Below are 14,951 nucleotides of genomic sequence, written 5' to 3'. Positions count from 1 at the left end.
AGGAAGGGGAAAGGAGAGCACTTTATAGACTTTTCATTTGGTCCTCACAACCCTCTCAGATAGTACTGAAATTATCTTTATTTTTCAGTTGAGTAAACTATTGAAGCAGACTGATTGGCTTGTACAGAGTCATATAACTAGTTAGTGAGTGTCTGAGGCTGGATCTGAACTCAGTCTTATCTCTAGGCCCAGTGCTCTATCCACTGTGATACCTCCTGCCCCCAAATAAAGTTTGAAATTCTTTTCTGTCTCTGGAACACCTTTCAAATAGTGTAGGTGTTTACATCTTCCTGTATTCATACTTCCTACTTTAGTGTGCCTTAAAAAATTTTTTTTTAATTAAACGTTTTTCTCTCTCTTCTACCATCTCCAACTGCTACTGAAAATTCAAGTCAGCAGCAAGCATTTACTAAACATTATGTGCTGTGCACTGAGGGTGCAGTGAAAGACATCCCTGCTGTAAAGGAGCTCTCAGTTTACTGGAGGAGACAGCATGAAAAAAAAAGCAAAAACTGTAACAAATGTGTGTAGTCAGACAAAACAAATCTGCGTTGGCTATATCCAAAAGTGTATGTCTTACTATGCATCTTAAGTGTAGTACCTCTATCAGAAGATGGATAACATGCTTCATCATTGATTATCAGGAATTGTGGTTGGTCATGATGTGGATCAGAATTCTTAAGTTTTTCGAAGTTGTTTGTCCTGACAACATTATTATTGTACATGGTTCTTTTTCTACTCTCTTCATTCTGAAACCGTTTATGTAAGTCTTCCAAGGTTTTCCTGAAACCATTCCTTTTATCTTTTTTTAAAGCAGTAATCCATAATACTCATATAATTTGTTCAGCTATTTCCAGTTGATGTTCTTTGCTTCGTTCTTGGCTTCTAGTTCTTCGTCATTACAAACAGAACTGCTATAATTATTTGTGTGTAAGTCAATTTTTTCCTTTTCTTTGATCTTTTTGCTTTTAATGTTAGCTATTATTTTTAGAGTATAGGCTATTTTGGAGTAGTGATATTGCTTGGTGAGAGCATATACACAGGTTGCATTCATATTAAAGATGATGCTAATTTTCTTACATTTAAAGTTGCATTACCTGACTTTAAAATAGATGTTAGTATTTGTTCTTTTTGTTTTGTCTGATTCTGCCAAATATTTTTTATTTGAATTTCCTTAATTAGTCAAGAATACTTTGTCGCACTTATGATATCCGTGACCCAAAGGTAAGATGAAAACCAGTTTATCTTGGAACCAGTTATGTTTGTTTTTAAAATGTAAAATTAAAATTTAAAGTTTCGAATTTTAAAATTATACTTTAGTCATTAGTTTCAGTGTATTTACTTCAGCACACTCCTACTTTCTTTTGAGGTGCAAAGCTAACTGGAGTTCTGCTTGACACAAATATAATTAACATGATTACAAGCATTTCAGATCTCTGGAAAAGTATTTAAAATATATTTTTTATTATAAGAGAGAGAGAGGAGAAAAAATTTCCTAAGGTTTCAGCAGATGTTAGATTTAAAGACTGTATAAAATGCAAACCATCTGTGTTGCTTCCAAATCCTGTCTGTAGCCCACCTTTCCAAGCCAGTGGTATGTTACTCTCATTTACTTTCTCTCCATTCCATCAGAGGGGATGCTTGGTGTTTCACATCCACGATTTTTTATTTCCCATCCTCCCTCCACAGAGGCTGTCCTCAGTAACAGAATGAACCTCCTCCTCCCACCTGACAGAATCCTAGTTTCCTTCAGAGCTAATGTGCTGAAGCGCTTCCTCTCACTCTCATGAGAAGCCTGTGTGCCCTGAAAGCCCCCATTGATAGTGTGGTCCCCCAAGAAATTATTTTATGCACATTTTTTACTGCCTTCTTTGTGCATGTTTCTTAATAACAAAATATAAATTCCTTGAAGGCAAAGAGTATTTAATTTTTGTCTTGTATCACTATCACCTCCACAGAACCTGAAAGATGTTAGGTGCTGTTCAAATGCTTGTTGAATTTAAAAATGTAATTAAAGAAACCAATTATATTCAAGGGAACTCCATTTGAGATGGTGTTAATGTTGTAGAAACCAAGTGTCATTGTGTTTTCAGTTACATGAAATTAGCTGCTAATAGGGAGGGAAAACCAGAGAGTGGAGCATTGGCAAGAAGCAGCTTTGCAATTCCATTTTCTTTGAGTAAGCAAAGTCATAAGACTTTGGAAGCAAGCAGAGCAGCCACTGAGGGTTCAGGCTTGGTTTTGAATTCAGTTTGTATCTTGAGCCAAGTATATGCAGAGACACAGGAGCTGCTGCCATTTCTACTGGTAGAGAGAGGTGCTGGGAACAGTTGTGCCTTTTGGACAAGCAGAGTGCTAGTACCTCATTAATTAAGTAATAGAAAGAATGACTGGCTTTGCCTCAGACTATAATACAATCTCTGACTACTGTATAACAGAACCAGAAAAGGAAGTGGTGAGGAGAAGGGACATTCACAGAAAGTTTCTGATTAAAAGAAGAACATTTAATTTATTATCTTTCTGAGAAATTATTAGAGGATTTGATAAATTGTATTTATAAAGTGGCATATTCCTATTTAGAGCATGGATCATTATGATTGCTTCAAATTATTAATTAGTTTTGAAAGTGACATTTCTGTTTCTGGTACCTTAGATGCTGTTAAAACCATACTAAAGATCATTTAATTCAAATCCCTCGTTCTGCAGATGAGAAAAAAATCCTGGAGAGGTCAGGTCATTCTGTTGAATATGAAGCAGTAAGTGACAGCCAGGAGTGGAGCCCAGGTCTCTTAATATCTGATCTCTTCAAGGTGCTTTCTACTATCCCTGCTAGAATTTTAGATCAAGAAGAGTATAATATTAGAGCCTAGGCCAGAGGTTAACCTCTTTTCTAACATTCTTAAAATCATTTTTTGAAGAGCCAATTTATACTTTAGATATACTTTTTCTAATTGGTACTAGATGTTTTATACCAATGTCTTAAAATTGTGTAGTTTAATATATAAGCCAATACAATAAAAAAAAAATTAACAAATCACAATACTTTGTCTCCAGAAAATTCTTATTTTAATGTCCATTTATAGCTTAGTAAGTGGAATAGAGAGCCCTGAGCTATTATAACTTAACAATGTAATTAGTTAACTACCTCATTCCCTTGAAAAAGTCAGTTTGATGCTGAGGGGGCACAAGTATATGACTTAAAAAAGAGGCTAAGATGGGGGAAAGGAGAGCAAAAGAGCCAGGTTTGGGTTAGGTGAGATGCTGTTGAACAGGATCATTGACTAAAGAGAACATGCCAGAGTGCCCCAGGAGCAGTGGGTGGCAGCTTGATTAGGCTTTGGTGGCTAGGCTTATAGAGTTTGTCTGTTCTCAAGTCAGACAATCAACAAGCATTATTAAGCATTTAGTATATGCCAGGCACTGTGCTGATTAAGCTTTGTAGATGAGTCCACATACAGGTATAGACCCATTACTTTATGTACTTAAAGGTATACCATTAATAATTTGCTGACATCACCCGCACCCCTACCCTTGTCTAACTTCTTCATTTTACAAGTGAAGTAGTTAGGGCCTAGCGAAATCAGAGCCACACATTGCTAGTTAATGTCCCTAAAAGTCCATTATTTTTTGGTCACTTGGCTAGCATTTATTGCCTTTTGTGTTCCAGACCCTGTGCAAAGCATTGAAGATACAAAGGCAAAAAAAAAAAAGTCTTTGCTTTCAAGAAGTTCAGTGAGAGAGACAACTTGCAAATAACTATGTACAGGCTCACTACGTACAGGATGAGTTGGGAGTAGTCTCAGGGGGGAAGGCGCTAAGATTAAGGAATTATGTATTTTTATAATAAAGAGTCTATTTTTTAGGCAGAAAGTGCTATCACTTATAGTTTTATCTGTTAGAGAGGTTAAACCATAGGTCTAAACTACCAGAAAGATAAAACGATCTCTACTTAATGTCAGTCAACTGAAATTGTCTGGGTGGCCTTAAAGCTCAATGAAGACAAAGAATCATAGAATCTAGAGCTAACAGGGACAGGAGAGATCAACCTTCTACTGATGAAGATATGCCTGCTGATAAATCAGATAATGCATTATTGTTAGAGGGATATTTCAAAAATCTTTGCTGCTTTCTGCCCACCATGTGGATCAGTGTACAAATGATAATTCCTGTGTACATATACACAGATACATATACTTAAAGGTATATTTTTTTCATAATCAAAGTGGACAAAAAAACTAGATGGTAGTTCTCATATTTCTTGTAAATGTTTGGAACTGCTTTATAATATGATTTTGAATAATAATACTTCTACAAGGCAATTTCACTTGGGCTTTTAAAAAAAATCCATAGAATTATTTTTATTTACTTTTTAGAAATCCAACATAATTGTATTTTTAAAGTACAGTTAAGTTGTTTCAAGTTTAGGGATTTAAATATTCTAAATGGCTACTTATGAGAAAGCTCATTAAAATAGTTTACTTTGGTGGAGGGGCATTGGGAATGTGTATCTGATTTACACAGGCATAAACAGAAAGAAGACTACATCTCTCACCTCTCTTAGTAGTCTGATATTCCTTAAGCTCTTGAACATGTTAAAGCATACAGTGTTTAGTGCTAAAGAAGTCTATTAACATTTGGAGGAAACCCTTTCCAGAGATACTTAAAAGAGTAAGAGTTCCTGGGCTCTTGTGTTTTCAAAGTTAAGACGTTTAATACATTATTTCAGAGCCCTGACCTGTTTGGCATGGTAGTCATATACACAGGCATTGTGCACAGTAGGCATTCAATAAACACATGTCAGCATACCCAATATATAAAATCCCAGGTGTTAGGTGAGAAGTAGGGTTCTTATAAGAGATGAAGTCATAGTGCCTTTTGACATGACAGCCGCATGACTAACCTCACCTCTGCAGTATCTTGAAAACAGAAGAGCCAATAAGACTTAAAGAATAGGGAATTTTAATACATGCTTCAAACTCTGGAAGATTTGGTTCAGGTGACAACTCTGCTTTGCAAAATCTATGCTCCAAGACCTCTCAGAGCTAATAATGAACCTTAGGCATAATAATTATTATTACTTTGTATTTTCATTTTGGAATAGAAATGTCATATTTAAAGAAATCTGACAAAGTTTGAAAACTTACTGTCCTGTAACATAATTGCTTATCCTTATGCTTTTTATAACTTATTGATACATAATATATTTTTATTTGAAGTGCATCATTTTATGTGTATTTTTAAGTTTCAATCTTATTTCCCCTTTTGTCACTTCTAGAGTTTACCAAAACCTGCAGACTGGAAATATCAGAATGGACTGTCTACTTCATGGCTTTCTTTAGATTGCACAATTCATGTTAACATTCATGTTCCACTTTCAACTACAACTGCTAGTTATCCCCTGGAGAAAAATACAAAGGTAATAGATAAAATAAACTTATAATATTATTAAATAACTGTTGAGAATATTGTCTTTCTTTTCCATTATTGGACACCATTAGGTGGTGATTTGTTGTGTCTGTGTCTTATTCCTTCATGCAGATTATAAATACCTAGATGGTAGAGTTAACCAACCAGTGCCTTATAGTTGTTTTTCTTTCTTGCACATATTAGGTGCTTGGTAAATATTCTTTATTGAAAAAAAGGTTGTCTGGGTTTTTCTTTGTCTTAGGCCTCAATTTAGCTTCCTTACATTTCCCAGTACCTTTTTCTTAGCTCTCTTTGTATAATTTCTTCTCAGTATCTCAGACTTAGGATTTTTCCACTTTTGTTGCTTTTCCTTTTTGTCCTTTCTATTAACAAGAGAACTCTCTGAAACTATTTGATATCTTTCATTCCATATTATAGCTCCTTTCTGTAGTGTTTATGTTTTTGTTTTTATTTTTTTAAGGCTTTTGAAATGAGTAGTTATCTGTGGTTAAACTTTTGTTCTATATTTTACATATATTTAGGAAGATTTATTTACAATTTAGATACATATAGGCATGTGCCTCATATTTTTGGTCAGGAGAGAAGATGAGGGGTAAAGACTTTATATATGGAGTAGTTAAAGATTGGAGGTATATTGCAATTTTTTAAATATGATTGCAAGAATATTTTTTTAATATTAAATGTTGCCAGTGCTTTCAGTTTTTTAGGAACTGTAAGCATGGAAGGGAGAAAAATCTAATAAAACTGAAATTATTTAATATATGATATACTTAGAGACTTAATGAGATGTTTTTCTTTTAAGAATGGACTTGCACGCTGGGCCAAGCAAATTGAAGGTGGTGTATATTTGATCAATGGACAAGTTAAAGAGGAAGATTGCGAACTGCTAGAAGGACAGGTGAATTCCGGAAATTATCTTTGAGCTATTAAATGACTTGAAATATTTCCTTTAAGATGAAAAAAAAGTATGACTAATATTCTGACAAAATCTGTGGAATTTGTGTATCATTTAGTCCCAGTATTTCTGAAGATTTGTACATTAAAATGTGGTTAAGGGCCAAATGTATTAATCACAATATGGTGCAGTCTTGAAAAATTTGCTGGAAGCACCCAATATTTATAGCTCTTTGGCTCTGAGTACAATAGTAATAGCTAATATCTTCTTAGACTATAGCTAGACTCAAAGTGATTCTGACTCAAAACCATATTTCCAGTGAGTTAATTGGAACAGAGAAAATTGGGGAGGAATTGATTTTTTCAAAAATTTTGATGTTGATATATAGTTTAAAAATTTCACCCCACAAATGCTATCTGTAGTGCTTTTCCGTTAACTTTTTAGATTTTTTTTTTTAACCTATAGTATTAACAAATTTTGGTCTCTTGTTAGACCTATTCAGTACTAAAAATGTCTTCAGGATGATTTCTAAATTGCTTTTTAAAAAAACCTGAAGGAAATATTTATTGCCTAAATTATTAGTGTTTTAATTTTTTTCTCTTTCAGAAAAAGTCTTCTAGAGGAAATACTCAAACTACTAGCCAAACTTTTGATGTCAGGGTCCTGACACATTTGGTAAATATTGGGAAAATGCTACTAATCTAAAATCTTTTCAGAAAGTCATTATATGGCATTAACAAAATTTACATTTTGGAGTTTATTATATATAGAATCATAACATTTTAGAACTTAGTCATTATTAATTTTTCAACCATGAGAACAGTTTACTTTTTAAGTAACTCACAGAGGTATCATTTTCCTGGAACCATTTATGACTACCTCCTTAGCCCTAAAGCTTGGAGGAAAGGAGGAAAGAATGAGAGATGATGTTGAAAGGACTTTAGGTTTAGAATTTGAGAGAAGCAGGAGCTCATGATGGATCACCTCAATTTTCTCCATGGTGTACTCTGCTGACAGGGAGTAGTGATAGAGAGAAGGAAAGATTTAGAATCAATTGTGAGAAATTTATCAAGGAAGAGTAAAAAGCATTGGTATGTAACACTGAGGGCCCATTTAAAATTAGATAATATATGTGAGCTTCATTTGTCTGATGTGGCTATCACTTGATAGTTATCCATCTGTAAAGCATTTGAAGCTAAATGGTGGAGAATGTAAATGGAAGATGACTATCTCAATCTGCCTCCAGTAAACTCCCATGAACCCTATTTTAAGTTGTGGGGACAGATTATAGGAAGGCATAAAGATAGGAAATGGAATGTCATTTTTAGAGAATGGTTAATTGTCCATTTTATTCTGGAACAAAGATGGAGGATGTGAAGGAAAGTAGTGAACTAGGTCTGGAAAACTAGGTTGGGACCAGGTTGTTCCATATTTTAAATACCAGGCTAAGAATTTTATTTGAATTTTATTCTAGAGGCACTACATTAAAAAGGAAGTTTTTTCTTATGTTGAGTCACAATTTGCCTCCCTTAACTTTCACCCACTGGTACTAGTTTTATTTTCTGGCACCAAGAAGAACAAGGATGAACTGCTTTCTACGTGACAACCCTTCAAATAGTTGGAGATTGCTATCATGTCCTACCCCTTTCTTGTCTTTTCAATCTGCCTGCCCTAATCTAAAAAACAGAAACAACTTTCCCTAAAAAGTACTGTACCCGCGCTACTACCGTCTTATCTTTCCTTGCTTTGCGAAGTCCTACACAAAGCACTCTGTACTCTTTGACTACCCCCCTTCCTCTCTGTCCCCTCCCCAGCCTTTCCACCACCTCCATCCTTCATCCCTTGTAATATGGCATCCATCTCCACCATTCTGCTGAAATTAAATTCCTTGACACTGCACTTTTCTGGTTCTCTTCCTGTCCCTCTGACTGCTTCTTCTGTTTACTTTGCTTCCTTCTTCTGTAGCTTTCCTTACCTCTGCCCTTTTTCCAAGAGATGGACATTTTTGCAAGGTTCTTTGCCTTTGGCTTTCTGCTTAGGTGTATCTATATTTTCTTCCTCAGTGATTACCTCCACTCCATGGCTTCAACTCTTATTTTTTTGTGGTCCATTACCAACTTTTAATTTTTTCTAATTTTTCTGTTATGCCTCCTTTTGAAATACGTACTGGACATTTCTATCTGGTCATCATATTAATTTACACTTCAAAAGTCAAATTCATAATCTTCCCATTTAAAGTAGCTCCTCCTGATTTTTCTGTTTCTGTGAAGTGTGTCATTATTCTCCTAGTAAACTAGAGTTGAAATCTTGTAGTTGCACTGTATCTTTTCACATCCCATACTTTCCAGCCAAACTGAACTACTTGTCATTGATTGAACAGTCCTGAGCTATTATTTGAACATACTTTCTACTTCTCCATTTTACTCATGGTATTTATAATTTTCTCCCCATTAATAGTCCCTGCCTGTTAAAAATCCTTCCCAATATTTCCAGATCTATCTTCTTCATCCTAGGGTAGCTATTTTTGGTCCACCTAGGCAGAAGTGACCTTCATGTTATCTGAACCTCATTATCTGAAGTATATGGTATTTCTCTCATATGCTTTGTACTATAGTTATTTGTATACATGTCTTCTTTCTTCTGTTGGATTGGAAGCTCTTTGAGGGCAGCAACAATGTCTTATTCATCCATCATTCGTTCCTCCACAATACTGAGCTCAGTGCCTTTCAAACAATTGCTACTCAAGAATTATGTTTTGGAATGAATATTGAAATTGTTATATTTATACTCAGGATAAATAGGAGCGGGACTTGTAATTTCATTGGAATAAGGCACTCTCAGATGAGGAAATTCCCCTCCCAATGCAAATTGGCATATTCTTTGACACTTAGAGTCTTATTTCCTTAGAGAACTGACAGGGTAGGTGACTTGTACAGAATTATTTAGGCATTGTGTGTTAGAAGTGGGACTCGAAGCAAGGCTTTGCTGGTTTTAATGTCATACTACTCATGTTTGTGCTTAAAAGAAAAAAATTGATTTCCGGTTACAATATAGATGCTCAGAAAAACTACTAAACTACAAAAAGGAAAATGGGGTAAAGACCTTTTCATAATTGATTGAAAATATTTTCAAACATTGGGGCAAGAAATAAAAGTCATGCTCATAAAATTCCTAAAATGCTTGTGTGGAGTTTAACATGGCACTTGTTTTATTTCTAGTGGGAGGGCCACTTAATCATTATTTAGACTAAATGCAACATTTCTCTTTCAGCTCCTTAATTCGAATCACAGATCTACAGCTACAGTCCAGGTCTGCAGTGGTTCTGTAAACCTCAAGGGTTCTGTGACATGTAGAGCTTATATTCACAGCAACAAACCAAAAGTTAAAGATGCTGTGCAGGTCAGAACATAATTACATCGTACAGGGCATAATAATGTTTTACTTCAGCTGTCCCATAACAATTTAACCTTTAAAACTTGGAATCATTCATTTGACTCTACTTGGCAAGAGAATGTAGTGTACATATACTTGAGGTTTCCTTTAGGGTCTTAAGGGGAAAATGCTTAAAGAGCTAAGTGTAAGCATTATTATTGTTTTTAAATTGCTGAGATCACAGTCCTAGTGAATCTAAATAACAGTAAAATCGCAGTACTAGTGAAAATATAGTTTATCTACATGTTCAGAATTGAATCTGAGAATTTATGATAAAGTTCAAAGTTCTTTACTCTCATTTTTCTTTAAATTGAAATAGCTTATGGATATTCCTTGGTATTTTCAAAGGATCTGGGATTGCATCAGTGTGGGTAATATTGCTCTCCTGTTTGTTGATAGAGTAGACAGAAATTTTTTCTAGGTCTTTGGATAGCTCATAAGTACTGGTGCAACAGAGTTGCTAGATTGTTAGTCCCTAGATTGTTGTTGTGTAAAGGACTCACCTCCTTTTCAAATAACATTTTCTGAGTGAGGTCTGTGTTACTCTTGCATGAAAGTCATCATTTATAATTTGCTGTACCCTACTTTCTTCTGATGTATACTCACAATTTTGATTCTTTAAAAATTATGACATTCCTTAAATTGCAGTTATATGGCATTTAGGGTTGTATATAATTGTATCAAAAGTAATATTGGTGTTAAAGAAATAAATTTTTATGTCAGGGAGCACCTTGGGTTTGTCAAATATGTACTGTTTCTCACTTAAAATTATTTTTATTATTAATAAGATATAGCATACGTTGTTTTATTTTATATTTCTCCATTTTCCTGTGTGAAAATGGAGGAAATTTGTCCTTAAGTGATGATTACACAATTCCCTATAGGATCATCAACCAACTATGGATGAACTATCATAATGGTAAAAGTGCGTCCCAGGTCCTTTTCCTCTCAGAATCTTCAGTTTCTAAGAGCAACCCAAAAAACTGAAATGTCACGTTGGGTGCCAGGTCATTCAGAAATTGTGAAAATTATGACACACTTCGAAATAATTGTGTAGTTCACCAGTTCAGAGCACTGACATTAACTAGTATTATTTATGCAGTATGTACATAACTTATTAATTTGGAAGTAACTAATTTGGATAGGACTGAGCTGAAATTTATCTTTATTCTATTAAAGGGAAAATACCTTAATGATATTGATGGATATTGCCGAGGAAATGAATAGTAAAAATGAGTTTGGAAGGGAAATAGTTACCTGCTTTAAGCACTAAGCTTGTCAGTCACTTTAGACTTAGAATTATGTTTCCATTTGTGTTTTAGTAGACATAATTTGACCCTAAATATTTCAAAATTATGTCAGTTAGGGTCTTATAGCAGGAGCCCTACATTTCTATTTCTGATTGTGTTTTGTTTTTGTCTGTAGGCATTAAAGAGAGATATATTGAACACAGTGTCTGATCGTTGTGAAATACTATTTGAAGATCTTCTTATGAATGAAACACCAGGCAATACAGGTTTGAATATAAAATAAGTGATTTTTAAAATTTCATTGTATGTTTTCTTTATTTGGTGCAGGAATATAACAGTGTATAAATTGGACACATTCTTAGGGTTTTGTGACAGAATTGCAATAAAGTATATTTAGTACTTTAGGAATAAATTTTAGCAATATTTGCAAGTGTTTATTGTCTAAATGGCAATTTTTTCCTCTAAAACACCTGACCTACTAGTATATGTGGCATGTGTTATAGATGATTACTTTTATTTACTTAAACATGTGAGTTCCCTCCAGAACTTCTCAATGGTCAAAATACAATTAAAATTTTTTTCACTAGTTTTAGTATAATGTGTTCTAAATAGCAATCTAATTCTTTGAAAATTGGTAGTTATTGTCTGGTATGTATGGTTGCTTGCTACTAAGTAGAATATTTGGTTAAACAGGAAACTTTACCCATGGACCAGATAAAATAATATATTTTATGTAAACAGATAACTTATGGAGTAGACTAAAATATAAGTTTTAAATATTCATGATTGGTATATAGATAATAGATACATAATGGGTTATTTTTGAGTGCTAGGGATGCTTAGATACATCCCTAACATTTTAAGATGATGCCATGAAGGTAGATATGTCTTCCCATAGAACTTTTCTTGTTACCACTATTAGACAGACACTGAATTGACTGTACTTTCTTTGTGTTCTAAGGCTTAAAAGTAAGACCTTGACTTAAGTTCTTCCTTTGACACCAACTAGCTCTGCCTCTGTGGATAAGTCATTTAAACTTTCTAGAATTCTTTTGTTTATTTATGAAATGGACATAATAATCATACCACTTTTCTCCCAGTGTTGTAAAGAAAGTTCCTGGTATACCATAAAGACTCTATCATATTATTATTCTTTGTGTAAACAGTATTTATTACTTATGCCATTTAAGAATGTTTAATCATTTTTAAAAATTTGGCCTCATTCAGTATTTTTTACTTTATATTCAGAGTAATGTTTTGAACATTTTGATGACTTACCTGTTTAATATCTCAAAGTAGCATTTCCATGACTTAACTCACAGATTGAATGTTGCATCCCTTAAAGTAGGTGTTCTTAACCTTTTTTGTGTCACAGACTCCTTTGGCAATCTGATGAAGCCTGTGGATCCCTTCTTGGAAGAATAATATTTTTTAAAGGAAAAGAGAAAAAAAATCACTTTGCAAGTTGAATGACTACGTTCTGGCCCTTGTTAGAGTATGAGGTGTTTAGCATAGACATATCATAGTTATATAATTTCATTATATGATGCAAATTATATAATATAATAGAATGATATTAATTATATAACAAAATATAGAGAATTCCAAAGTCTTGGTACAATTTTAAATTATTAAAGCTTAAAACCTCAGGAAGATGAGTCTTTATTACTTCAGCCCTGGCCACTGTGCCACCTAGTTGCTCCTGTTTAGGAGTTATCTGCAGATATATAATACCTGAATTCATGGAAACTGATGAGGTCATCAAGAGAGAGACAGTGAAGGGAGAGAAGATGAGGGCACGGGGGGACACTCGTGGTTTGGGTGCAAGGCATGGATTGTGGTCTAAGAAAGGTACTATAGATTATAGTCTCACAGAAGGGAAGAAAAGCAGCTGAGATGCCCAAAACCTCTTTTGAGGAGACGAAATCTATGAAAGGAGCCTTTGCCTCAAGTGTCTTGTGTATACAAATGTTCAAAGTTCAGAAATCAGATGAGGAGCTCTCAGAGGTCCTAACGCAATGGGACAATTTGATCTCGTAGGGATTACTGATACTAGGTGAGATGAAACCTGTTACTGGACTGTGGCTCTGTTTGGGAACACTTTATTGAAAAGAAACAGAATAGATAAGAGCAGAGGCTGGGGAAGAAGATGGTAGCATTGTAAGTAACAAAGTATGTTCCTGTGAGGAAATCCAAGAACTAGAGGACAGAATCATGACAAAGACTATTTGGGTCTCATGGTTCATATGAAGTTTTTTTAGCATCCTACTCTTTGTCTATCAGGAAAATCTTACAAAGAGTGATATTTGGAATACGTAATATAAAATTTATGTAAACCACAGCACCCTTACATGAATTTGAGATCTGTATAGGACATATTTATTTTACTATATAATCTTTTAAATAAACACAGATGTCTTTCTTTGAAGTTGTGGATGACCAGCTTTATATAATTGTATAAAGCCACTTATAGTACTAGTAAAAACAATTAAGAACCATAACCAGTGGCTTACGATTAACTTTTATTTTGTTGCTCTGGTATAACAATGTAATCATTTTTTTAAAGAGAAATAAATTTGAGATCTATGTGGGGGGCATAGTATATTTCTTTTTAACTTAAATGATTAGATTTCTTTTTGCCTCTGGATCTGTGGAAGGCAGATTTGGGTTCTCCATTTTAAAATGTCTCTTTGAAAATGAAAATAAATATAGGAATGATTTTTGAAATGGCAGAATTATCTTCCCTCTGTTTCTGAGTTTTTAGTATATTTAAAAAGAAAAAACTGTTACCTTAAAAAAATACCCCTAGTAATCTCCATTTTTGTCATCAGTTATAAACTAATTAGAAGACCAGTACTCAGTTGTAAACTAATTAGAAGACCTATACTCATTAGCAAATAAATTTAATTTAGCTTCTGAAAAAAAGAAGTTAGAAATGTGTTTTTCTTACCTTTTTTCCTTCTTTTTCTCTCTGTTCTTTGCTAATATTTCTGTTAACAGTATGTTAACTTGTTTCCGAAATTAATTAAACCCCCACATTTAATGTGCAGTCTTTAATGTATAGGGAACATATTTTTAAGGTTTTTCTTTTCTATTAGTAGCATATTAATGCAGCTCAAAACACTAAATTTTATTTTGCATTCTAATATTTCTCCCATTGGCACAAATTATGAGTTCCACATGATATTTTTAGCTTATTAACAATAATAATGATTATTATTATATCTGTATATGTGTGTGTATGTAATGTAGAAACTGGACAATTAAGAAAAGTTACAAGGCTAATTGCAGTTCAGTGATTTTACAGCTAGGAGGCAGTCTGATCAAAGAGGAGAATTTAATTTCTTGTCTCTGAAAGGTAGATAATGTGCTAGAGCTAGAAAAATATGCTAATTTTTGCATTTCCTGTGAAACTTAAGGAATTTTTGATTGTTTTTCACTTTATATCTAAAGTCTTTGGTTGGTTCTTTAACAAGTAAATGTAACTTTTGTCATTTATAAGTACTTTGTGACTTGAAAAGCGTGAGGAAAATGATGGTATGACATAATTTGAAAAGTAACAACATAAAACCCACAAGAATCATTTTAAATCTATTAGTGAAAGAATACATTCTGCAAAGAATATACCCTTTTAAAGAGTAGGCTACTCTTTAAGCATAATTTTAAATAATATAAACCATAGACTAAATTTTTATATTTATATGTTCTTGTACATAAAATTATTTGTATGAAGAAATAGGGAAACAATTTTAGTTTTCATAACCTGATTACTTTTTAAAAATTATTTTATTGATATCTTTTGTTCTTATAAACCTATTTCTTTTAATGAAATGTTATTTATCTTTAGTGGTATCCTCTTCCCTCTAGTATAGCAAAATCAGCCTTTACATTTAAATCCCTGAAGAGTCTGGATTCTACTCACTTTTCATGGTTTATTTGATATTATT

General features: G+C 33.5%; 1 protein-coding gene across 4 annotated transcripts in view; it reads left to right on the top strand.

Moving 5' to 3' along the window:
- The window catches only part of ODR4 (odr-4 GPCR localization factor homolog), a 48,278-nt gene that overhangs the window by 17,360 nt on the left and 15,967 nt on the right, over positions 1-14,951 (top strand). For 3 of the 4 annotated variants that reach the window (XM_020984414.2, XM_078156449.1, XM_020984416.2), the window contains 6 exons: positions 1,188-1,224; positions 5,276-5,416; positions 6,230-6,325; positions 6,929-6,997; positions 9,593-9,721; positions 11,180-11,270. In XM_020984414.2, coding sequence (XP_020840073.1) covers positions 1,188-1,224; positions 5,276-5,416; positions 6,230-6,325; positions 6,929-6,997; positions 9,593-9,721; positions 11,180-11,270 — 563 coding nt within the window. The remainder of the gene's footprint in view (positions 1-1,187; positions 1,225-5,275; positions 5,417-6,229; positions 6,326-6,928; positions 6,998-9,592; positions 9,722-11,179; positions 11,271-14,951) is intronic. The other variant, XM_078156451.1, reaches the window with a different exon arrangement.

Source organism: Phascolarctos cinereus, unplaced genomic scaffold, assembly GCF_003287225.1.
Source record: "Phascolarctos cinereus isolate Bilbo 61053 unplaced genomic scaffold, phaCin_HiC Scaffold_5;HRSCAF=322, whole genome shotgun sequence".
NCBI lineage: Eukaryota > Metazoa > Chordata > Mammalia > Diprotodontia > Phascolarctidae > Phascolarctos > Phascolarctos cinereus.
This window is presented reverse-complemented; position numbering and strand designations above follow the sequence as displayed.